Here is a 26,303-nt window from a genome sequence, read left to right as displayed (position 1 = left end):
AGCTATGCCTTAGGAACACTAGTAATTTATTCATCTCCGTACATATATGGAATAGCCACCCCCCCCATTTGTCACCTCTCCTTCCTTCCTAGTAACCCCCTTCTAGCTTTACGGCCTATACAACCATGTTTTATTCCAATTCACATACAAATACAAGTATTTGTAGCAAGTATCAACATATGAGAGAAAACATGTGGTGCTTCATTTTCTGAGCCTGGGTTTCTTCACTATGTATAATCTCTTCCATGTCCATGTATTTCTCTGCAAATGTCACATTTTAGATTTCTTTACCAAGGAACAGAAAACCATTGGATAAATGTACCACATCCTCATTACCCACTCATCAGCTGAGGGACATCTAGGCTGGTTCCATTTCCTAGTTATAGTGAACAGAGTGGCAATAAACAAGGATGTTTATGATTATTAAATGAGATACAAAGTCTGTCTTTACTTGCAGTGTAAAAACTGTCTCATGTGTCGTGTTTCACAAATTTGAGTGAAAACCTTTCTTGCATTCCTCATAAATACAGGATTACTGAATTTGGTGTTCTCTAATACTGGCTGAGGTGTTTCATTTGGTAGAATCATACCTTTATAGGACTTCTCTCGATTATGATTACTTTGATGCACATGTGAATATGAATTAGGGAATCACATTCATTAAATTCCATTAAATTCTAGCCTGGAGAAGCTTTGTGGTAAAGAGCAGTATGTCTATGGGTATAAATTATTCAAAGTCTCATTAATGTGATTACTAACATATATGAACTCTCTAGTGCATAGTTTGATGTGAATTCCTGAGGAAAGCTTTTTTACATTCATATGGCTTTTCACCTGTATGCATATAAAGTTATGACTTGGAAAAGAAAATTTTCCCACCTCCATTACTTTCATAAGGCTTCTCTCTTGCATGAGTTCTCTGATGCCTAGTGAGTCTTGACTTGAAAATGAAAGTTTTACCACATTCAGTACATTTATATGGCTTCTCCCCTGTATGACTTCTCTGATGTTTATTAAGATCTGATTTACCATGGTAAAGTTTCCCACATTGATTACATTGATATGGCTTCTCGCCTGTATGTATTCTCTGATGCACAATAAAATGTGACTTGATGATGAAAGCCTTCCCACATTGATCACATTCATATGGTTTCTCACCTCTGTGAATTCTCTCGTGCACAGCGCAATATGACTTGGAGATGAAACCTTTCCCACATTCATTACATTTATATGGCCTCCGATCTGTATGAGTTTTCTGATGCTTAGTGAGCCGTGACTTAGAGATGAAAGCTTTCCCACATTTGTCACATTCATATGACTTCTCACCTATGTGAATTCTCTTGTGACTATTGAGATTTGACTTGTAGATGAAAGCTTTGCCACATTCATTACATTCATATGGCCTCTCACCTGTATGAGTTCTGTGGTGTATAATTAGCTGTGACTTAGAGATAAAAGCTTTTCCACATCCATTACATTCATATGGCTTCTCACCTTTATGAGTTTTCTGGTGCATAGTAAGCTTTGACTTTAAGATGAAAGTTTTCCCACATCAATTACATTCACATGGATTCTTCCTTGCATGAATTCTCTGATGATTATTAAGATATGATTTGGTAAGAAAAGGTATCCCACATTCCTTACATTCATAGGGCTTCTGATCTGTATGAATTATCTGGTGCCTAATTTGATTTGACTTTTGTAGGAATGCTTTCCCACATTCATGACATGCATATGGCTTCTCCCCTGTATGGACTCTTTGGTGCTTTCTGAGATATGACTTGGTTATGAAACTTTTCCCACACTCATGACATAAATATGGCTTCTCCTCTGTATGGATTCTTTGGTGATTACTGAGATAAGACTTGAATATGAAACTTTTCCCACATTTATTACAATCATATGTCTTCTCACTTGTATGAGTTCTCTGATGCACAGTGAGTCGTGATTTGAGGATAAAAGCTTTCCCACACTGCTTACATTCATATGGCTTCTCACCGGTGTGAGTTCTCTGGTGCACAGTGAGCCGTGACTTGAAGATGAAGACTTTCCCACATTCATTACATTCATATGGCATCTTACCTGTATGTGTTCTCTGGTGCACACTGAGATTTGACTTCGACGCACAAGCTTTCCCACATTCAGTACATTTATATGGCTTCTCTCCTGTATGGATTTTCTGATGTGTATTATGGTCAGATTTAACAAGGAAAGATTTCCCATGCTTATTGTATTTATATGGCTTCTTACTTATATCAGTTCTCTGAAACATAGTGAGTTTTGGCTTTTTGGAGAAAACATTCTCATATTCATTAACTTCATATGGCCTCTCAGCATTCTGGCATTGTTTAAAGGTCCACACATCATGAAGCTTTGTCCAAATGATTTTCTGCTGACTTTTCAATTCTGCTGTGAAACAACAACAAAAAGACTTTCCGCATGTTATATGTTATATAAAGCACTTGATTTCTAACAGCTTTCTCATAGTTTGACGTGTACTGTATATTAAGAAATGATAGGTCAAAACAGTTGCATTCATATGACTTTCCTCTTGTTACCTTTATTTAATAAATTTGGTCATATTATAGATCAATGCGCCATTAAGATTACACTCAGTGGTGTGTTTCCTGACACAAGCCCTGCCTTACAAATTTATATCCAAACTAATCAAAGGATTTCCTTTATGTAATACTAATTTTATTGGCAGTCATCGATAAAATGTGTCCATGTGAAAATAATGTTTTCAAAAATCTACAGTTGTATTTATTGTATAATTGAAAATAATTTTCTCTCATTTTTCTGAAGGGAGCCATTCTAATTTGGGTGAGGATTATTAATTTTAAGTGTAATAACCTAAGTATATGAGAAAGTTATCACTTACTGCCATTTCCACTTAATTGGCTAAATGATTACACTTCAATTCTCCATGTAGTAAATCGACACTTTATTTTTCTTTGGTTTAGTTGTCAAGATTAAAGCAATATTCTGCTAACAATGACAATGGGTTTTTTTTTGTTTTTTTTTTTGCTATGTTGTGTTTTTACTCCCTCCAATACTCTTTAGTGTGTGCATGTGTGTAAATATGTTTTACAAAATGCATGTGTGATACTAAGAGGGCAAGTTGGGTGTCAGTTCTCACCTTATATGAAAGTGTCACCTGTGGTATGCCATGATATTAGGTCTATGAATTTTGGGGTATAAATAAATAATAAATTGGAGAAACACAATATCCTTGCTCCCTAACATTAGAATCCCTTAAGGGTGGCAGAAATTATGGTGTTTTAGATTCAGGCTTATATAACTAATCTCTCTCATTTTTATTTTTGGTGGTGAAAGCTGATGTGTGGACCTATAAACAATGTAAATGGCAAGGCTTCATTCAATACAAAATGTTGTTACATATGAAATGCTACTGGGGACCTCAATGACCTTTGAAGTTGATAAACCAAATAAACTCTTAATCATTACAAAAGCCCCACATTTGCTGGGCACATGGATGCCTTTAATCTTAGCATGTAGGAGAAAGTGGTAGGAAAATTAATGACAGTTTGAGTCTAGCCTGGACATTTATAGTGAATACAGATCTACCTGTAGTAGAGTGAGACCCTACCTTGAAAAAAAATGTATCACATTTGTAACACATCTGAGAAAAAGTCAGACAGTGAAAAATTAGAACAATGACTCTCTTACCTCAATTGCCAGCATTAAGTACCCAATCAAGAATCAACCATAGATAAGAGGAAAGATAAGATAAGATAAAAAAGAAAGATAAGAGGAAAGATCCACACATATAATTGACCTGGACTCATAATTTTCAGATCCACATTATAGGTAAATATGTGAATCTGTAATGAGGGTCTAGAGGATAAGCAGTCTGCTCAGTATAGACTAAATATTTCCTTTCTTCATGATCATCAACAGGCAATGTGGTTGAATCTTCACCATATAGTTTGAGACCAACAAACTCTCTAAACCTTGGTGACCCATAATGCTAAACTTGCTCAGTGATTCTAAATTTAACTCTGTTAAGAGTCCACTGCTCCTACTTGTGTCTATAAGGGGACATTTATCTAATCTCTTATCTTGCGATCTCCGATGCTCACATTTCTATTTTAGTGAATTTCACTGTTGATTATAACTATGTAAAATGCTCTTATGGGTACTGATTTCACACCTTGTATCAGCATTATAAGCACAACCAGGGTGTTATACTTAAAGAAATACTTTCCTTCTTTAAGGTGTTTAAGGTGATTTAATCATAGCAGTGAGAAATAAGCTAATTATATTTAAAACTACAAAATATGAACAAGTGAGAATTTAGATCAAATGTGTAACACATAATATTTTACACGACAACATATACAGGGTATTGAATTCTGAATGTCTAAGAAAATATTCTCCAATGTCAGAAATGGGGCTATGGGTAGTCATGGAGAAAGCTTTTTGGAAAGTGCACAAAATATATTACTATATCACAGTGATAATAAGCTTTAAAATTTTGGGGGACAAAAGTTGGTGAATATCACTTCACATGACCAATCCCAATGAGTTCATAGCTCATAGACCTCCTTTTCCCAGTATGTGTTCACTTGCCTGAAAGTCTCTGAATTGAGTTTTCTTCTACACTCCATGGTGCAAATCCATGCTCCAACTTAAAAATCAAAACTGGTTTGGTCCTACAGTTCCCTATAAATGGGAAATAATATAGAAATTATGCCAATATGTTAAAGAATGTGGAATCATGAGAGATAATGCCTTCATTTCAAGAACTGTCCTGTACTAGGAGAACTGTAAAATTTCCTTAGAGGGCGTATACTCATGGTGTTCACTACCTGAATATTACTCTCAAGGGGAATTAAAGTACCATGACACATAAAATAATGATATTTTTGTCTCACTCTACACATGCTGACTTGAATCTGACCCTGTAACTCCAGGCTTTCCTCAAACTAATGGTGATTATTGTACCTCTGCCTCCTGAGTGCTAGGTTTATACCACAACATCCAACTAAAAACAATGATTACAAGGAAAGCATCCCTTCCTTGACCCCGGCCTGGTGTCAATCATACCACCAGTGGTCTCTGGAAAGCAGAGCAATGGCAGCCCAAAACAGCTAGCTCTCAAGTTGCCATTGCCCTAAATGGAGCCTTACAATTGGCCAGTCCAATCACAGATGGAGTACAGAACTACAGACATTAACCATGACAAATTCAGGCAATACTCAGCAAGGTGCAATTCTTCAGCATGCACAGACCTCTGATGGACAGTAAATACTTGTGCCCAGCAACCAGGTGGTTGTGCAACCTGCATCAGGAGGTGTGCAGACATAGAAGATCTGCACCATACCCTAGGCTACTTTGCTGCCACAAGCTGTAGTGATGATATCTACCTCTTACATCTGTTATATCTCAGCCAACTAAGACAAATGACCCCCAGTTATTAAGAGAAATAATGTTGAAAAACAGAGAAGCCACTCGAGAATTTTGAAGAAAGAAGAAAGAATATGTCAAATGCCTGGAAGATCAAGTTGCAGTACTAGAAAATCAAAATAAAACTCACACAGAAGAGTGAAAAACTATGAAGGATTTTTATTCTCATAAAGTGTTTGTTTTTTTTTAAAAAAGAAAGTATTTTTATGGACTGGCTTGTAACTTACATGATTTATTTTTAGTGGAGTTTTATAAATTAAAAGGCCCAAAGTGTAGCTAATTTTTTTTTTTTGTTTGTTTGTTTTGTTTTTTCGAAGTAGGGTCTCACTCTAGCCCAGGCTGACCTGGAATTCACTATGGAGTCTCAGGGTAGCCTTGAACTCATGGAGATCCTCCTACCTCTGCCTCCCTTCCCCTGTGCTGAGATTATAGGAGTGTGCCACCACACCCATCTCTAGTTTTTATTTAGGCTTTTGCAATTCAAAGGTAAATAAATGTCTTTATGCAAGAGACCTGGTCACAGGATGAGGTGGCCAATGGCCTTAAGAAGCAACTGGCACAACTGGGGGCCTTGTAAACAAGAAACATCCCTAAGAAACAAGAAATGAACTTCAGCAATTCAACTTTTCTAAGTCAACCTAAAAATGGCATATAAGATGAAATTTGGTAAATTGAATTGGTAAATAAATTTACCCTGAAAGTTTGCATTTCTTACTGTTTCTTGGGATTTTCCCTTTTCAGTTGTATCTAGTTTTATGTGTATTTTATTTCTACCAACAAATTCTAAACTAAAAATGTAAAAGAGGGCCTGGCAAGATGGCTCAGAGTGTGCATTTTGCTGGTTTTTTTATTTTTTTTTTTGCTTTTTCCCCCCAGGCTGCTTAGGTGTGATACCTATGCTGCCACCTTAACCGGAAGTCCCTATTCATTTCTTTAATAGAAATCTTCCTCAGGGACCCAGCCACGCCTACTTGAACCAACAGTGGGACCCAATCATAACTGAGACCAAAATCATCCCAAAAGGTAACTGGGATTACACCAGGTCAGTACCCGCCTACCAAACCTGGTATATAGGCCTGAACCAGAAGTGCTAATTGAACCTTCCATGAGAGAATAAATTATATCTTAAATCTGATGGATGGGTCAGATTTGCCATTAGTAAATAAGCTGTATTTTGGGCTTGTTATTTGTTGCTTCTTGATTTATAGTGGCTTTGTTTCCTCTTCTATTATACATTAGGGAAGGGTCTCACCTGTTCACAAGCTGACTTGGAAACCTCTACACACCAGAATCTTAACCTCCTTGTCAGGATTAAGGGAGTAGGTGAGGCACCACACAGCCTAAGGGACAGAGAGGATCTGGTTGTCATAATACCTACTCTTGTATAAGTATTCTGTGATATTTTTCATTGAAAGTACATATTGTTTAATTTTAGAAACTATCTGTATTTGGTTGCACTCAGCCTACTTGATATTCTCATAATACGCATTCCAATACACAGAGTCACACTTGTACACACTCTGAGTCTTGAGAGCCACACCTAATGCCTTAAGCTCCTACCCTGAAGATATATAACATCAGATTAATTGATACATCTAATAATAACCAGCTAACTAGATAATCCAATCATTAAATAATCCAGGATGCAAAAATATATACATTATAACACAAGAAACTCCAAAAATCAAGACAATATAAATCCACCAAAAAGTATTAAACCATCAGAAATGACCTCCAGTGAGAACAAGTTAGAGAAAATGTCTGAGAAAGATTTCAAAACAATGATTATAAATATGTAAAAAGATATCAAAGGAAGCAAAGAAGACACAAAACATCAATTTAATGAATAAAGAGGTCAATACTAGACATAAATAAGGAAATAGAAAAAAATAAAGAAAAACCAGTTAGAATTACTAGCAATAAAGAACACAGTTAATGAAATAAAAAACTCTAGAAAATCTCACCAGTAGAATGGATGAAGGAGAAGACAGAATATCTAAGCTAGAAGACTAGGTAGCAGATCTAATACAGTCCAACAAACACAAAGACAAACTAATAGAAAAGTATGAGTAGCAATTTCCAGATATTCGGGACACTATGAAAAGATCAAACTTAAGAATTCAGGGCATAGTAGAAGGAGAAGAATTTCACTCCAAAGGCATAGTAGGCGTTTAAAACAAAATCAAAGAAGAAAACTTCCCCCAAATTGGGAAAGACATGCCAATGCAGGAAGCCTATAGAACACAAGCCAGACAAAACCTGGAAAGAACCTCTCCTCGCCATATTATAATCAAAGCTCCAAACACACAAACCAAAGAAAAAATATTGAAAGTTAAGAGAAAAAAATCAAGTTACCTACAAAAGCAAGCCTATCAGGATTACAGCAGATTACTCAACACAAACTTTAAAAGCCAGAAGGGTTTGGAGTGATGTGTTCCAAGTTCTGAAATATAAGAATTGTCAACCAAGGTAACTTTATCCTACAAAGCAATCTAAATAAGGACATTCCATGACAAAAGCAAGCTAAAGGAGTATTTGAAGACAAAACCAGCTCTACAAAAAATACTTCAAAGAATCCTCCATGCTGAAGAAAAAGAAAAGCACACATGTAAGGAACCGGGAAAAAAAACAAACAATACTCAAATATAGTTAACACAAGAGAGCAAAGCTAAAAGCAGAAGAAGTACAAAAAAATGGCAAAAATGAATACACACCTTTCAATAATCTCTCTTAATAACAACGACGTCAATGCCCCAACCAAAAGCCATACGTTTGTAGACTGGGTTAAAAAGTAGGATCCTTCCATTTGTTGGCTCCAAGAAACCCACCTTTCTACAAAGGATGGACACTATCTTAGGGTGAAAGGTTGGAAAATGGTGTTTAAAGCAAATGTACCTAGAAAACAACCAGGGGTTGCTATCCTAATATCTGACACGGTCGACTTAAGTCCAACAATTGTTAGGAAAGATAAGGAAGGCCACTTTATATTGATCAAGGGCACACTCCATCAGGTGGACATTACAATCCTAAACATATATGCACCTAATATGTGGGGTCCCCAGATTCATCAAACAAACACTACTAGAACTAAGGTCACAGATGACAACAAACACAGTGGTAGTGGGTGATTTCAACACCCACTCTCATCAGTTGACAGGTCATCCCAGGAAAAAATAAACAGAGAGGCATCTGGACTAAAAGAGGTCATAAAAAGAATGGACCTAACAGATATATACAGGACATTTCATCCAAATGCTGCAGAATATACATTCTTTTCAGCAGCACATGGAACATTCACTAAAATAGACCATATATTAGGACAAAAAGCAAATCTTAACAAATACAGGAAAATTCAAATAATTCCTTGCATTCTATCTGACCACAATGGAATCAAAGTATAAATCAATAGCAACAAAGGCTATAGAGCATACACAAAATCATGGAAATTAAACAACACACTGCTAAATGATGAATGGGTCAATGAAGAAATCAAGAGGGAAATCAAAATATTTATAGAATCAAACAATAACGAGAACACAACATTCCAAAATTTCTAAGACACAATGAAGGCAGTCCTAAGAGGCAAATTTATAACTTTAAGTGCCTACATTAAGAAATTAGAAGGGTCACAAGTAAACGATCTAATGCTTTACCTAAAAATCTAGGAAAAAGAAGAACCAAACAAACCAAAAATAAGTAGATGGGAAGAAATAATAAAGATTAGGGCAGAAATAATTGAAATAGAAACCAAAACAGCAATCCAAAGAATCAATGAAACAAAGAATTGGTTCTTTAAAAGGATAAACAAGATTGATAAACCCTTAGCAAATCTGACCAAAAGAAAGAGAGAAGAGACACAAATTAATAAAATTAGATATGAAAAAGGTAACATTACAACAGATTCCAGAGAAATTCAAAAAATCATAGGGACATACTATAAAAGCATATATACTCCAGATTTTCCAGTCACACAAACCTCCTTGAAAAGTCAAGAAACCCAAAGGGGAAGACAGCAGGGACCAGCTGATCAGCTGCTGAAGGAGGGCACAAACAGGACCAGATGAGCAACTCTGGTAAAACTCCAATAATCCTGCACAACCTCCTATCCCCCATACACCAGTGTTTTGAGCCACTGAAGAACTCACCCAACCCCATGCCACACAACATCCAGCAAAGCTCGTAAGAACTCCAGATCCAGTAATGGAAGAAGCCTAAACACGTCCACAATGCAACAGAGACAGATCAAGGTGAGCACTCAACATGGGTGAGAATGGAAGCCATCCCAAAAGGTAACAGAGCCTACTTACAAAAAAGAAAGAAAGAAGAAACTGATCTCCACTGGATGTGCTAATCTTACCTTCCATATCACAGCAGATTATGTGTTAGATTTGATGCCCAGTGTTCTTGGTCAGCTTTACCATTCTTCAAGCTGTAGTTTGGTGTTGACTATTGCCTTTGATGTTTCCTGATTTAAAGGACCTTTGTCTTTTCCTTGTGTCATTACTAGGGTCAGGGTCTCACTAGGCCCCAGGTTGACCAGGAACCCATTTCACACCAGAAATCTCAGGATTAAGGGTGTGGGGCAACAAACATCCTTAGTGACTTTGGCTTTATTAGATTGTCTGGGGATATATTTTATTTATTTATTTATTTATTTATTTTGGTAAGGTAGGGTGTTGCTCTAGCCCAGGCTGATCTGGAATTCACTATGTAGTCTCAGGGTGGCTATAACACTTGGCATCCTCCTACCTCTGTATCCTAAGTACTGAGATTAAAGGCATGTACCCTACTCTTATCTGTTTAATCTGCACTCTTGCACAAATACTGCTGGTTTAGATTTAATGTGTATATTTCTCAGATGAACTTAGAATTTGTATGTATTTTGCTCAACCAAGCCAACTGGAATACTTGCATAGAAGGCAAACTCAACCCCTATGGTCACTTCTGCTGTTACTCTGGAAATGATATAAGAGCCACATCTGGTACCTTAAGCTAAGGATTTACACATCTACAAATACTGCAGGTAGTTAGAAAACCCAAGGGTCAAATTAACTCAAGATGCAAAAATCTCTACATTGTAATACAAAAAACACAAAAAATCAAGACAGTACATTTCCTCCAAAAACTATAAATCCATCAGAATAATCTCCACTGAGATTACTTTAGATGAAATGCCTGACAAAGAACTCAAAAAAAAAAAAAGATTATCTATTCTTATGTCTATTCATACTCATGTATTAATGTTATTCTCACTTTTGCATAGAGAAGCTTATCATCTCGGATTCCATGACCTCTCAGATGACTCAAAATGCATCACAGTGCTGAAAAGAAGCGATAGAGGAGTGCTCAGCACTGAAATATCTCCATTATACCCTCCAAGGTCCAGGGCCCACTGAGACAGAAGTGGCTGAAAAAAATGTAAGAGCCAAAGGAAAGGTAGGAATGCTTACAATGCAGTCTTCCAGACACAAAATGGCCCAGATATCCGTGATGTCACAATGCCTTGTACTATCTATACACGTTTCCTCATAGGAGGAAAAGATGATGACACCAAAATAAAGGAGAGACTAATTTAGAGGTGGGAGAGTATATGATGGAAAGTGAATTTGTGAGGGGGAAAGTGAGGGAGGGGAGGAAATCATCATGGCTTATTTTCTATACTTATTGAAACTGTCAATAAAAAAAAGTTAAAAAAAAAAACAAGGAAAAGATAAAGTCATACCCTAAGATACAAGATAATGGCAATAAACAAAGTAATACAAATCATAAGGTGGAATGGAGGCTACAAAAGTGTTCTTGCTTGAAGTTCCAATGGCTATATATAGAGAAAAGAGACTCTTACAAAAGGAAAAAAACAGCCAAATGTGGTGATACACTCTTTTGCCCCCAACACTCTGGAGCCCTATCTCAAAAAAAAAAAAAAGTTTAAAAGTTGATATTATGAGAACTGGAGGGCATTATATGAAGTAGTATAGCTACTTCCTCTGGGTTTGAAAGAACTGTTACCAACTTAAAGCAAAACAACTCTACTGAACTGCAAGTGACCTTTCATTACAATTACATCAATGAAATCAAGACTGATACAGCAGTGACTCAGGTCAATGATATTATCAATGCACTATCAACATTTCCAACCAGACTGCCATAAATTCCTCACTTGAAATTCTAATTCGAATTGTGTAGATCATAGCCAGAAACTGATTCAGGTTTTGACTTTCTTGCAGTACACATCCTTATGAGAGAAGTATTCATTCCCAGACTGGAGAGATGGCTTAGGAGTTAAGGAAACACTGAGGTTTGATATCCAAGGACCCACATAGGCCAAATGCACAAGGGGGAACATGCATCTGGAGTTCATTTGCAGTGGCTGGAGGCCCTGGCATGCCCATTCTCTTTCTCTCTCCCTCTTCCTCTGTCAAATAAATAAATAAATAAAAATAAAATACTTATAAAGAAAATATTTGTTCTGTAAGTAACCCTAATTAACTCATTCATCAAGCTGGGATTGACTTTTTTCTTTGGACTATCAAATCCTTCCATGATTGGAAAGAATAGATTTTTTTTTTCATTTCTCCCCAGAAAAGTCACTGGATATAAACAATGAAATATGACAAGCACAAAAACAAACCCCTATATATTCCCAGTACACTTGTGTGCCAGTTTAAACAGATTGCCCACAGTATATTCAAGACTTTATTAGTTTGCATTTTAGATCAGTAAGCACCTGCCTGGAGGAGGTATCACTGTGCACATCTTAGGTTACAGCCCTAAAGTGTGGTGGTGAATTTGCAATACCAATCTAAAGATATACAAAGTGCCTGGAGTTCTTGAAGTGGGTTTGTTTGTGGTGTGGCTTTTTCTCTCTCTCTGCCTGGTCAGAGAGTTGGGGGCCAACTTCTTCTGCCATTATGGAACTTCCCCTGGATCTGTACATTTTCATAAATATTCCTTCCTCCATAAATGTGTCTGCTTTGAAAGTTCATCCCACCGACCTAGAAGCTGTCTGCTAATACTTGCAAGTCAATGGTGACTTGATAGAAGTAGAAAATGAAACAATAAAAAAGTAATTATAGTATGGAATATGAAAGGAAGAAAATGGATGGAAAGAGGATGGGTAGAATTAAGTGAGTACATACGGAAGAAGTAACTTATATTCTATAGCGTAGTAATAAGAATACATATGCTAGCAATAAATTTTTATTATAAAACAGCTACAATAGTTTTTAAATGGTCCCTATATAAGTAGTAGTTGTACTGACGGACTCTGATCATGATGTATGTGTACTGCAAGTCCACAGTGTTCTATACAATGTGTCAATTTAAACGTACAATATGAAAATGATATTAAGCATTAGTAGTAATACTGATGGCTATTAACCCCAAAGAAAGTATCCATTACCCATTGTTTCAAGGGACTTTAACTCACCCAAGAACACCAGGCTGTGGTAGTTCTCCAGCATCACATCCCTGTAGAGGTTTCGCTGAGCAACATCCAGGTCCTGCCACTCTTGTCGGGTGAAGTCCACAGCTATGTCTTCAAATGATACCAACTCCTGTTAGGAAATATTACTATTCAACCTAGGACTACAGGGACTCCCACAGAGTACTGTCTGCTGTATCATGGGAGAAAATACTCAAGACAAATCTCTTACATGGGTCTTATTGTAGTCATTTAAGAAAATATGATTGGAAAACTGTTATGGAATAGAAATAGACTAAAAAGTCGTATGTTGAGGCTGGTGGCATTACACTGTATGTCCAGAAGATGCAAACGCCATGAGTCTAATTCCCAACATTTACAGAAACACACTGTTAAAGTATGGATCATAATTCAACATGGGGCCTGATAATCAATGTATGGGTCATAAGAAATGTAGCAAAACTAAAAGGATTCTAAACATACTATGAACAAATTTAGCTCAGAATCAAATATGTAATACATAATGAATCCCCAATCTTCCATGTTGCATCAGGTAAATTCACTGCAACCTATATTGGAAACCTACATAAGCACATTGCACTGTGCATGCAACTCCAACCCCAGGAATAAACACAACATCTTGGCTCAAATGTATGTTACAAATGTCAGTGTTTAGAGTAGGATTTTTTTCTTCTCATATGTCCATATTGGTTTACTAACAGACAATGAGTTTTAAAACCTACTTCTTTACTAGCTAATAATACATACATTAAAATTGAGATTTTCAGCAGAAATATCTTATAGACGTAGATATTATATCCATGAGCAATACATTGTTATTAGAAAAACTTCAGTGCCTGGGTGGGATGCAGTCCAGATGGCACCAGAATATTATAGGTTATTGCCAAGGCTCTTTATTGTCTATCAGAACTTGATGATAAGACCCTATTTTGGAAGATTCTACATACCTGATCTGCAAGACACTAGGAAACCAAGCTGGAGGCCTCATCCATGTTGGCTAGCTGGTAAGATGCTGGAAATAGCTATGCAGCCAGTTGGGAGATAAAAGTCAAGAATGGTGTTTACAACTAGTGGACCATGCAAGCTCTATCTATGGCTGGTCAACCAGGCCAAATGTTTCAACTGGTGCAGTAATGCTGTATCTTTTATGGGGGAAACCAACTGCTCTCTGATTGGGCTTGAGGCCTGCTTCATAAGAGGGACTTTCTATCTGGAACTGAAAACCTAATCAAAAGCCTATGGCTGGGAAGGTCATGAGTACTAGAGGAACACTACTTCTATTGTCTTGCTAAATTGATATAGTGTGCTCACCAAACTGTCTTTGAAATACTTATGTTCATGCCCCATATTACTGGTAGTCTCACTTTTGGTTCAGTAAGCTTCTATTTTTGGGTGTGTGACCACTGGAATGATTCAAAACTCACAAAAGTACTAAAAAGTAACAGCAGAATATTTAGTACTGGATGATACATCTCTATCCTACTCTCCAAGACTTAAAGAACAAAAGAAGTGCCAACAATACTATCTTCCAGACACAAGCTAACCTTGACATTCATGAACTCACAGTGGCTGATGCTACGTACAGACGACAAAGAGAAATCAGTAAAAAATAAATTAATTAGAAACCTAGAGGCTCAGTAAGAAGTCTGTTGGTACTATGAAACCAAGAGTGTTGGAGATGAATCCTTGGTGAGAGGACAGTCTGAACCCAGAAAAGCCAAGATATACAAGGCTGACAAACCAGGAAAGGTCTGGACTGCAAAGACCCTCGTCCACCTTGCTGATAAAACATCTCCTCAACTCAGGCAGGATTAGGGTGCCTTGTGCAACCATGTTCTGAAGCCATGATCTGTTCTAAGTTGTACAGAACCAACATGCTGAACGACCCATGGATGTGATATCATTTCCCTGTATATGGGGCCCAACAACTCCTCAACCATGCTGCCTCACAGCTACTCTGCAGCCCCTGAAACTCCTGGAGGAACTGTGGGCCCCACAAGCTCAGGACTCCTATGAGCCAGAGGCTGCACTGTTCCACAGGTGCTGCCACAGATTGAGCACATATGTGGTGTAGACATGAGGAGACAGCTCCCATCCCTTTGAGTACTTCAGGGTGACTTGGCCCCCAAAAATAAAAGGTAGAAATGTTCTTGAGCCTGCCCTTGCAGTCTCTACTTTGCTAGAGATCAGAAAGAGCTATGATTTTAATTAATTAATTAATTATTTGTTTGTTTGTTTATATATTTGGTTTTGTAGGTAAGGTCTCACTCTAGCCCAGGCTGACCTGGATTTCACTATGTAATATCAGGCTGGTCTCCAAGTCAAGGCAATTATCCTACCTCTGCCTCCCAAGTGCTGGGAATTAAAGGCATGGGCCACCAAGTCCAGCAGAGCGCTGACTTTTTTTATCTTTTACCTAAAGGAGTTCCCAGGATCTGTTTTTCCAAAAAATAATCTGAGTTTCTTACTATACAGGAGTTCCCCTTTTTGTTAGAATTAAGACTCCTGGAAGGATTAAAACCGGTCTTGGCATTTTAGTCTGTAATTATGAAACTTTTCAGTAAAAAAGTTTAAAAAAATGAACAGGTAATGAGACAAAGTGGCACAGTCATCTAGAGTTTGTTAGTGGTGACTGGAGGCCCTTGTTCACACATTCTCTATCCCTATCTGCCTCTTCCTCTATCAAATAAATAAGTAAGTAAGTAAGTAAAGGAGTAAGTAATGAGGGGCTGGAGAGATGGCTTAGCTGTTAAGGTGCTTGCCTGCAAAGTCAAAGAACCAAGGTTCCATTCCCAAATACCCACATAATGCTATAGGTAGAAGTGGTACATGTGTCTAGAGTTCATGTGCAGTGGCTACAGGCCCTGGGACACCCATTTCTCTGTCTCTCTTTCTCTTTCTACCTCTCTCACATAAATGAACAAATAAGTAATTTTTTAAAATATACTTAATGAAAGACACAGAGGGACTAGACACAGATGGGCCAGTGACAAAATGAACTTGGGTCACATTCACATGTCTGAAATAGGACAGTGGAAGAGAGTCACAGAGATTCAGAGCTAGATTATACGTTCAGAGCTAACAGCCTACAACACACACGCAGAAGTACACACAAAGCTTTACATGTTAGCTGTAAGGCTTTGAGAGGCTAAAACAGTTTAGGAAACACAGGGGAATGGCTGCCTGGGGAAGTGGGTGGTCTGATCAGCCAGGATAAGCAGAGTTCCTTCTGTTCAGCTACTTACATGCTACTTGGTGAAACCAACTTTACGAACCACCCCAGACTATTGCCGCACTGCTACAGTTTCCATCTGCTATCAAACCATGACTAGATAGTACATCTTGACCCAAATCGTGGATATGAGTCCCAAGCTCCTTCTTATCTAGATCAGTAACACCACAGATTCCAACAACATGCTGCTACCCTGAAGCCTTCATACACCTCTGCCTGTTGACTGAAACATGCCTGTGAACCCATGACAACCGCACTACAGCAGGTGAGCACCTTCCTCATGGTCAGTAACAGGTGGGAGTCACTTAAGATCGCCAGCCAAGAGTCAAAGTTTAGGTTACAAAGGACGGAGTTCTGAGCAACTAGGCGACAGAATGGAGCCTGATGACTTAGAAACAAGTATAAGACTATGTAGCAATTCAGTTACACAAGCACAATGTTACAACAGCCTGCAAATCAGATATGAGGGCTTCAGGAAGTGTGGGGTCTGGGAGTCCTGGGAACAGAAGCCAGGAGCCAAGTGACGCGGACAATGCGGAGCCAGGGAACAGAGTTACACGTCATGAGGTGTCACCTTTCTCCTCTGGCATGTAGGAGCCACTCTCGCCCGCGCCGTAGAACCACAGGAGAAGCGCGGAGTGTGGGCGCCCGATCGCGTGCTCGGCCCGGGGACGGGGCGGCGGAAGACGCGGAGCCCAGGCCGCCGTGCACACCGGCCGCCGCCAGGCCCGCCCCGGACCGGACGTCACACTCACCATGTCCGGCGTCCCCAACGCCAGCGGCTCCGTCCGCTCTCCCGCCGCACGGTGGCTCGGGCCGCACAGTGGGAACCGAAGCCCCCAAACTCCAGGAAGGAAACGGTCCCGGCGTCCCCGAGCTGCAGGACGGGCCGCGCGCTCCGACACAAAGGCGCGCACTGCGGAAGCCGCCCCGCCCGCCGCGATCCGGGTGGACCGCGCGCCCATTGGACGAGCCCCGAGCCCCGCCCCCGGCCCTGACTGACAGCGGGTGGACAGCGCGCCCATTGGACGAGCTTCGAGCCCCTAGCCCCGCCCCCGACCCTGACTGACAGCCGGTGGCCGGAAACGACGGGCAGGTGCAGCATCTCACAGACTATTCTTAGCCACAGGGGCTGTTTAACTGCTATAATTTCAGCACTTGGGTGGGTAGGGCAGGACAGTCAGCAGTTCAAACCGAGCCTCAAAAAAAAAAAAGTAGAATAAATGATATAAAAATAATGATTTTTTTTTAACCCTGGCGTGGTGTCGCACGCCTTTAATCCCAAGAGGCAGAGGCAGGAGGATTACTGAGAGTTGGAGTCCACCCTAAGACTACATAGTGAATTCTAGGTCAGCTGGGGCTAGAGCGAGACTCTACCTCGAAAAACAAAACAAACAAAACCAAAACTAAAAATTAAAAAAATAAAAACTCTGTGCTGGAGCGATGGCTTAGCAGTTAAAGCGTTTGCCTGCTAAGCGAAAGGACCTAGGTCGATTCCCCAGGACCCAAGTTAGCCAGATACACAATGGGTTGCATGCGTCTGGAGTTGGTTTGCAGTGGCTTGAGGCCCTAGCACACCCATCCTCTCGCCTCCTCTTCCTCTCTACCCTCTTTTTATGTGAAATAAATAAATAAATAAATATTTTTCAGAAGTTAATTATCTGCTTTTATTTTATTTTTTATTTTTTGGTTTTTCGAGGTAGGGTCTCACTCTACCTTAAGCTGACCTGGAAGTCACTAAGTAGTCTCAGGGTGGCCTCAAACTCATAGCAATCTTCCTCCTCTGCCTCCTGAGTACTGGGATTAAAGGCGTGTGACAACATGCCTGGCTTCTGCTGTTATTTCAAAGCACAGATTCCTGTGAGAGATCCTGGCAGCAATGAAAAACTTGTACTTAATCTTGTATCAGCATAAGAATTATATATAAATTTAATTCACAGATGGGAAAATTAGGACAATCTTGCTTTTCTAACTTCCTGTAAATTTTCACAACTATGGCTTTGAGCAAGCAGCATGAGCCTTGAAATGGGAAGCAATCCCCTAACACAACTCCAGTTGAAATCACAACTTCCAAATACTTTTAGAGGTAATAGAACATTAGGGGACTTTGTTCTTTTTTATTTATTTATTTATTTATTTATCTTGGTTTTTTGAGATAGGGTCTCACACTAGCTCAGGCTGACTTGGAATTCACAGTGATCTTCCTACCTGTGCCTCCCAAGTGCTGGGATTAAAAGTGTGTGCCACCACACCCAGCTCTCTATCATTTATTCTTAAAATTCAGACTTGGTGGTGACAATCACCATTTTACGGTGTCACCACATCTCACTGCTGGCCCATGTAGTCAGCTTCACAGACAGGAAGGGGTCAGTAAAGCCACAAGATGACTTTGGTCTTGCACAGCGGGGCCCTACAGTGCAAGCTGCTTGGGGACACTGGGGAGAGTCTGTCATGCCACTGGCCCTGCCTCACAATCAAGGCTGGAGATACCTGGGTGAGAAAACAGTTACACAGTTTTATGGGCGCCCCAGCCCTTCCAACCCTCACCCTATCTGCTTGTATCTCACTAACTCCTATCACTAAAGAAGATTCCTCTGACTAGAGTGAGGTGGAATATCCATGTAGGTTTCATTTGCATTTCCATGATGACTGAGCATGTTGTCTGCTTATTCCCCCATATTTAATGCAGTACAGGGGTCCATTGTTTGTAGTTTGTTTACACAGTGGGGTTACCCATCAGTTGTGGCTTTTTTGCAGTTGTGTTTTATTCTTTGAGCTGTGGGAAATTATGCCTGATGCCCTGAGCATGAGGCCCAAGGCTGAGCTACTGAGCTATTCCCCACCTCACGTAGTAGGGTTGATGGACTACATTTCTACCCTACTTCAACATTGAACATTGGAAATACTCCATTCAGAGCATTGGGGTAAGGTAAGAAATCCAACCAAAGACCTAATCCCAGTTGCACAAGTCCTAATACAGAAACATAATAAAACCTGAAAAGTCAGGGCAGCTTCAGTAGAGGTGAACTCTTACTAGGTGATCACCTATCCTTAAACTCATCGCCCAGATAATCCTCTGCCTGGGTTTCCAGAGTATCTGAGAAGAAAGGCATGTGTCATCACAGCCTGGTTCATTTTTTAATATTTTATTGACTGACTCATTTAAGAGACAGAATGAGAGAATGGGTACATCAGGGCCTCTTGCCACTGCAAATGAACTCCAGATGCATGTGCCAGTTTATGCATCTGGCGTTGTGCATACTGGGAAGTCAAACCTTGTTCCTTAATCTTCATAGGCAAGCACCTTAAACACTAAGGCATCACTCCAGTCCAAGGTTCTGTACTTTTAAAGTGGTATGGGATAACATAATTTTAGATGAGCTTAATTGATTTTTATCTCAATTTAATCTCATGGTCGCATTGGTATGGGAGGAAATGCAGATTCATTCCCTTTTCTGGGTCTCATTAAAACTTTCTTCCTGCTGGGCATGGTGGCGCACGGCTTTAATCCCAGCACTCTGGAGGCAAAGGTGAGAGGATGGTCGAGGCCACCCTGAGACTCCATAGTGAATTCCAGGTCAGCCTGTGCTAGAGTGAGACCCTACCTAGAAATAAATAAATAAATAAATAAAAATAAAAAACTTTCTTCCTGATAAATATCCAGAGAGCATCTAAAAACATGTAAATCAAAACTATTTTGAGATTCCATCTCCAATGGCTATCTTCAAGAAATCAAATGACAATAAATCTGGTGAGGGTGGGAAGAAAGAGGAACCCATTCTCCATTGTTGGTGGAAATGTCAACTGATACAGCCATTGTGGAAATCAGTGCTGAGGTTTCTGAGACAGCTAAAAATAGAGTAACGAAATGACCCAGCTGTACCACTCCTTGGCATATGCTCCAAGGACTCTGCCCATTACTGTAGAGATACTTATTCATCCACATGTTTACTGCTGTTCTATTCAAAATAGATAGGAATGGAACCAGGCTAGATAACCTTCAGCTGATGAATAGTTAAGAAAGATGTGGTAGATTTACACAAAAGAGTTTCATTTAACTAGAAATAAAAATGAAATTATGAAATTTGTAGGGAATTGATGTACCTATAAAAGAGTATATTGTCCTATTAATTGCTGCCAGGCAGTATGAAAGTGTTTATTAATAGCTGGGCTGGTGGCATCTGCCTTTCAGCCCAGCACTTGGAAAGAAGAGGTTGGAAGTTCGCAGTGAGTTCGAGGAAGCCCTGAGACTACATAGTAAATTACTGGTCAGCTCTGAGATACAGCAAAACCCTACCTCCGGAAAAAAAAAAAAAGAGTTTATTAATGTTGGCAGCCAAATGTGTAGCTATGTGACTCTAGCAGTGTGCAGGAGGTTGGTAGAAACTTGGAAGACAGTGAGTGTGATATAGTCACATATTTACTATATGAGCTAGTGTGAGGGGCAGAGAAGGAACTAACTTGAGGATACTAACCTCAAATAGCAAACATGGTTCAATTGATACTCTATGGAATCTGGGATGGCAACTGAGAACCAAGAGGAGCTGGCAGGGAGAATGTGACGCAGCAATGGGACAGGCTGTGTTAAGGTAAAGAGCCATCATGGGATTAGCAGAGAAGATAAACTGGAAGGATGACAACTGTACTGTAAGATTAAGAAGTCTAGGTTTATAACTTTCCAATATTGTGGTGGTTTGGGAAACCAAAACAAGTCTCAGTAACCAAAACAAAGAAAAAATAAGCTTAAACCATTTATCAATTGTATTATGGGATTAAGCACTGATCTGAAAATTTTGAGTATCTCTTTTTCTTTAAAAATTCTTTTGTTTAACCTTATTTATTTGAGAGTGACAGACAGACAGACAGAGGAGACAAATATACATAGAGAGAATGAGCATGCCAGGGCCTCCAGCCACTACAAATGAACTCCAAATGCATGTGCCAACTTGTGCATTTGGCTGAAATGAATCCTGGTGAATTGAGCCTCAAACCAGGGTCCTTAGGCTTCACAGGCAAGGCACTTACCTGCTAAGCCACCTCTCGAGCCCAAGTATGTTTTCTTATGGTCAGGTGTCCTTAGTAGTAAGATTAAGCTAGACTTAAGAATTCTACCAAATCAGTGGCTTTTCTTTCTGATGTGATGTGTGGTGGTGGTGGTGGTGTGTATGTATGCATGTACACCTGGTGCACAGCACACATAGGGAGGTCAGAAGACCATCTTTGGCTGTTGATCCTCTCCTTCACTCATCATGCAAATATATATGCACATATTATTAACATATATGTGCAAATAAAATGAAAACTTTTGATTCCAAAAGTGATGCATTAAAAAAAGAAACATAAACCACCTTAGAAATTCTTTCCTATGGGGCTACAGAGATAGCTCAGCAAACAGGCACTTGCCTGCAAAGCCAAAGGACACAGGTTAGAGTCCCCAGTACCCAACTAAAGCCAGATGCATAAGTTGGCATATGTGACTAGAGTTTGTTTGCATTGGCTAGAGGCCTTGGCATATCCTCTCCCTCACTCTCTATCTGCCTCTCTCTCCTTCTCTAATATAAATAAAGTATTAAAAAATTTGCCTAAGAGTCTAGAGATATTTTCCAACATTAATAGCATGAAATTTACAACCTTAACTATTGCTTTCTGAAAAAACTTGAATGTGTAATTTTGGTCCTTGAAATTTTATCTAATTTTGTCCAGAAAAAATGAACTTAAAATTAGTATAATGTATGTTTCAGCAATAAGCACATTATAGTCAATCATACTTATTATAAAATTGTTTCTACAATGAGAAATTACATTTAATCAGTGAATAATCTTACACTGTATTCTGTGTTTTTAAAATAATTTTGAGTATGTCCAAATACCGCACAGACAGTTTACAAGATGCCACCTGATATTATATCTACACCTCAGACAATAAGCCATAGTGCAGCATGTGCCAGTCTGCTGTCCCCATGAGCCAGCACCTCCAAGATGCAGTGCCTGACCCCATCAAAGTAAATTTCCATCCCCTCTTCTCAGGTCCCTCTCTCCTCACATCCTAGTGCCCCTCTCCCTGGCACACCCCCTGCTTACTGATATGTGCGGCCTGCGGCACGGAAGTCAAATCAGCCTGGAAGGAGGGAGTGGGAATGAATCTGAGACAAGAACACAAGGAATGGAGCCAAGACAAGTTCTGATCAAGGCCACCACCATCTGAAAAGAGAAGCTTCTCTAACCGAAAGTGAGAGTAGCATAAATATATAAATATGAACCTTAAGTGTAGTGCTTACAGGGCAGTTTGGTGAGCATAATATATTGCATTTAGCCACAAAAGAGCAAGCTTTATACCCCAAAACCTCACCATAGGCTTCTTTCTTAATTTTTTTTGTTTATTTTTATTTATTTGAGAGTGACAGAGAAAGAGTGAGAGAGAGAGGGCACGCCAGGGCTACTAGACACTGCAAGTGCATCCAGACATATGCGCCCCCTTGTGCATCTAGCTAACGTGGGTCCTGGGCAATCAAGCCTCAAACTGGGGTCCTTAGGCTTCACAGGCAAGCGCTTAACTGCTAAGCCATCTCTCCAGGCCCTCCATAGGCTTTTGATTGGGTTTTCAGCACCAGGCATGTATTCCCTTCCATAGAGCAGGCCTCCAGTCCAATTATAGTAGTTGGTTTCCCCTAGAGTAGATAGGCCACTTTTGCACCGTTTGGTCATTTATTTTTCATTTTTTATTTTTGTTTATTCTTATTTACTTGAGAGCGACAGAGAGAGAGAGAGAGAGAGAGAGAGGCAGAGAGAGAGAGAGAGAGAATGGACACGCCAGAGCCTCCAGCCACTGCAAATTAAGTCCAGACGCGTGAGCTTCCTTGTGCATCTGGCTAACGTGGGTCCTGGGGAATCGAGCCTCAAACCAGGGTCCTTTGGCTTCACAGGCAAGTGCTTAACCGCTAAGCCATCTCTCCAGCCCCCGTTTGGTCATTTGGGCTGGCTGGCCATACTTAAGGCTTCCAGTGTCCGTTGTTTACACTGCTGATGACTTCTGTCTCCCATAGGGTTCACCTTTTTCCACATCCTCACCAACATTTATTATCATTTGTGTTCTTGATGATAGCCATTCTGACAGCAGGGTGATGTAATCTCAAAGTAGTTTCAATTTGCATTTCCCTGAAGGCTAAGGATGTAGAACACGCTTTTAGATGTTTATATGCCACCTGAATTTCTTCTTTTGGGAACTCTCAATTTAGTTACATAGCCCATTATTAATTGAGTTTTTTGATTTCTTATTGTTTTGTTTTTTGAGTTCTTTGTATATTCTGGATATTAATCCTGTATCACATGTATAGCTGGCAAAGATTTTTCTCCCATTCTGTAGGTTGCCTCTTTGCTCTAGTCACAGTACTGTACAAAACCTTTGTAATTTCATGAGATCCCAGTGGTTGACTAGTGGTTTAATTTCCTGAGAAACTGGGGTTGTATTCAGAAAGTCATTTCCTATGACAGTATGTTGAAGGTTTTCACCTACTTTTTCCTCTAGCAGATTCAGAGTGTCTGTCTGAAATTAAGGTCCCTGATACACATGGACTTAATTCTTATGCATCGAGAAAGAGAAGGATCTATTTTCATCCTTTCAAAGATACCCAGTTTTCCCAGAACCACTTGTTGAAGAGGCTGTCTTTTCTCCAATGAATATTTTTGGCATTTTTGTCAGAAATCAGATGGCTGTAGCTATCTGGATTAACATCTTGGTCCTCTATTCTGTTCCATTGATCTATGTGTCTGTCTTTGTGCCAGTACCATGCTGTTTTTGTTACTATGGTTTTGCAATATAGCTTAAAATTAGGTATGGTGATACCAACAGCCTTTTGTTGCTCAAAATTTTTTGGCTATTTGAGACATTGTGTGTGTGTGTGTGTGTGTGTGTGTGTGTGTGTGTATGTGTGTGCTTCCAAATCAAGTTTAGGATTGGTTTTTCTATTTCTATGAGAAATGCCACTGGAATTTTAATGGGGATTGCATTACATGTATAGATTGCTTTTTGTAAGATTGACATTTCCACAATATTGATCCTTCCAATTCAAGAATATGCTATGTCTTTCCATTTTCTAGTGTCCTGGGCAAATTCTCACTTGAGTGTTTTAAAGTTCTCATTGTAGAGATCCTTCACTTCCTTTGTTAAGTTTATCCCAAGGTACTTTGTTTGTTTGTTTGTTTATTTATTTATATTGAGGCAATTGTGAATGGAAGAGATTCCCTGACTTCGTTCTCTGCATGTTTGTTGTTGGTACATAGGAGAGCTACTGATTTGGGGGTGTTTATTTTGTATCCTGCTATGTTCCTAAAAGTGTTTATCAGCTCTAACAGTTTGCTGATAATGTCTTTAGGGTCCTTTATGTACAGAATAATATCATCTATAAATAATAACTTGATGTCTTCCTTTCCAATTTGTATCCCTTTTGTGAGTGTCTCTTGCCTTGTTGCTATAGCTAAGACTTCCAGTACTATATTAAATAACAGTGGGGCCAGTGGACACCCTGTCTAACCCTGTCTTCTTCCTGAATTTAGTGGAAAAGATTCAAGTTTTACCCCAATTAGTATTATATTACCTATAGATTTGTTATAAATAACTTTTTTCATGTTGAGATATGTTCCTTCTAATCCCATTTTATGTAGGACTTTTACCATGAGGGGATGTTGGATTTTGTCAAATAACTTTTCTACATTTATTGAGATGATGACGTGATATTTTTGCCTTTCAGTCCATTTATATAATGTAGTACATTTATAAATTTGCGTATATTTAACCATCCCTGCATCTTTGGGATAAAGCCAACTTGGTCGGGATGAATAATCTTTCCTATATATTCTTGTATTCTGCTTGCCAATATTTTGTTCAGAATTTTTGCATCTATGTTTATGAGGAGATTGGTCTCTTATTTTAATTTTTTGTTCTGTCTTTCTCTTGTTTTGGTATCAGGGTGATACTGGCTTGTAGAAGTAGTTTGGTAGAATTCCTACCTTTTCTGTTTTATGAAAAAGTTTGAGAAGCAGTGGTGTTAGTTCTTCCATGAAGGTCTGGTAAAATTCACCAGTGAATCCATCTGGGCCTGAACATTTTAGTTGGAGTATGTTTTATAACTGCTTGGATCTCTATACTTGTTATACGTGTATTTAAATGGCTTATCTCATTTCTTTCAGATTTTCAAACTTAGAGGCATATATATTCTTAACATACGTCATTATGATTTTTCTGAATTTCTGTGTTATCTGTTGTATTGGTGCCTTTTTCATCTCTAACTTTTTTTTTCTTTTTGGTTTTTTGAAGTAGTGTCTCGCTGAGGCCCAGGCTGACCTGGCATGACTATGTATGTAGTCTCAGGCTGGCCTTGAACTCATGGCAATCCTCCTACCTCTGGAATTAAAGGCATGCACCACCATGCCTGGCTCATCTCTAATTTTATTTTATTTTTATTTTTTTCACATCAAATATTTATTAAGGACTTTATTCTTTTAATATTTTATTTGTTTATTTGGAGCAAGAGAGGGGGAGAGTCATCTCTAATTTTATTAATTTTTGTCTCTTCTCTCTTCTGATCAGATTTGCTAAGGGTTTATCAGTCTTCTTTATCCTTTTGAAGAACCAACTCTTGGTTACATTGATTCCTTGGATTTTTTGTTGTTGTTGTTTGATTTCTATTGCATTAATTTCTGTCCTAAACTTTATTACTTCTTCTAATCTACTGATTTTTGGTTTGCCTTGTTCTTTTTCCAAGGCCTTAAGTTGAAGCATTAAATTGTTTGCTTGTGAATTCTCTAATTTCTTAAAATAGGGATGCAGTGCTATGAATTTCCCTCTTAGGACTGCATTCATTGTGTCCCAAAGGTTTTGGTATGTTGAATTCTCATCATTCCATTTTATGAATTTTTTGATTCCTTCAGTGACTCATTCATCATTTAATAGTGTATTGTTCAGTCTCCATGAATTTGTTTATGCTATGTAGTTTTTCTTGTTGCTGATTTGTACTTTAATCTTATTATGGTCACATATAGTACAAGGGATTATTTCAATTTTCCTGTATTTGTTAAGATTTGCTTTATGTCTGAATATATGGTCTGTTTTGGAGAATGTTCCATGTGCTTCTGAGAAAAATGTATCTTCTACAGTTTTTGGATAGAATTTTCTGTAGATATCTGTTAGGTCCATTTGTTCCA

General features: G+C 39.0%; 1 protein-coding gene and 1 pseudogene across 1 annotated transcript; one reads left to right on the top strand and one right to left on the bottom strand.

Annotated features, from left to right (window-relative positions):
- The window catches only part of LOC123455289, a 163,864-nt pseudogene that overhangs the window by 116,496 nt on the left and 21,065 nt on the right, over nt 1-26,303 (top strand).
- Nucleotides 1,553-17,128, bottom strand: LOC123455354 (zinc finger protein 157-like). The gene is made up of 4 exons (XM_045136133.1): nt 16,859-17,128; nt 12,857-12,983; nt 4,594-4,686; nt 1,553-2,406 (listed from the first exon to the last, which is right to left on the bottom strand). Exons 1-4 carry the CDS (start codon nt 17,126-17,128, stop codon nt 1,553-1,555), a joined length of 1,344 nt encoding a protein of 447 aa, XP_044992068.1.

The sequence above is a fragment of the Jaculus jaculus genome, chromosome 16 (genome assembly GCF_020740685.1).
Source record: "Jaculus jaculus isolate mJacJac1 chromosome 16, mJacJac1.mat.Y.cur, whole genome shotgun sequence".
Lineage (NCBI taxonomy): Eukaryota > Metazoa > Chordata > Mammalia > Rodentia > Dipodidae > Jaculus > Jaculus jaculus.
The sequence above is the reverse complement of the archived record's forward strand: the minus strand, read 5'-3'. Positions and strand labels throughout refer to the sequence as shown.

Bases quoted from the DNA above. Each gene is read 5' to 3' on its own strand.
- LOC123455354 (XM_045136133.1), bottom strand. From the start codon at position 17,128: ATGGGCGCGCTGTCCACCCGCTGTCAGTCAGGGCCGGGGGCGGGGCTC. The intron at 4,687-12,856 runs GTGAGTTAAAGT...TCCCATTTATAG, and splicing joins CCACAGCCTGGTGTTCTTGG to GGAACTGTAGGACCAAACCA. The intron at 2,407-4,593 runs GCAAGTGAACAC...GTTTCACAGCAG, and splicing joins CTCAATTCAGAGACTTTCAG to AATTGAAAAGTCAGCAGAAA.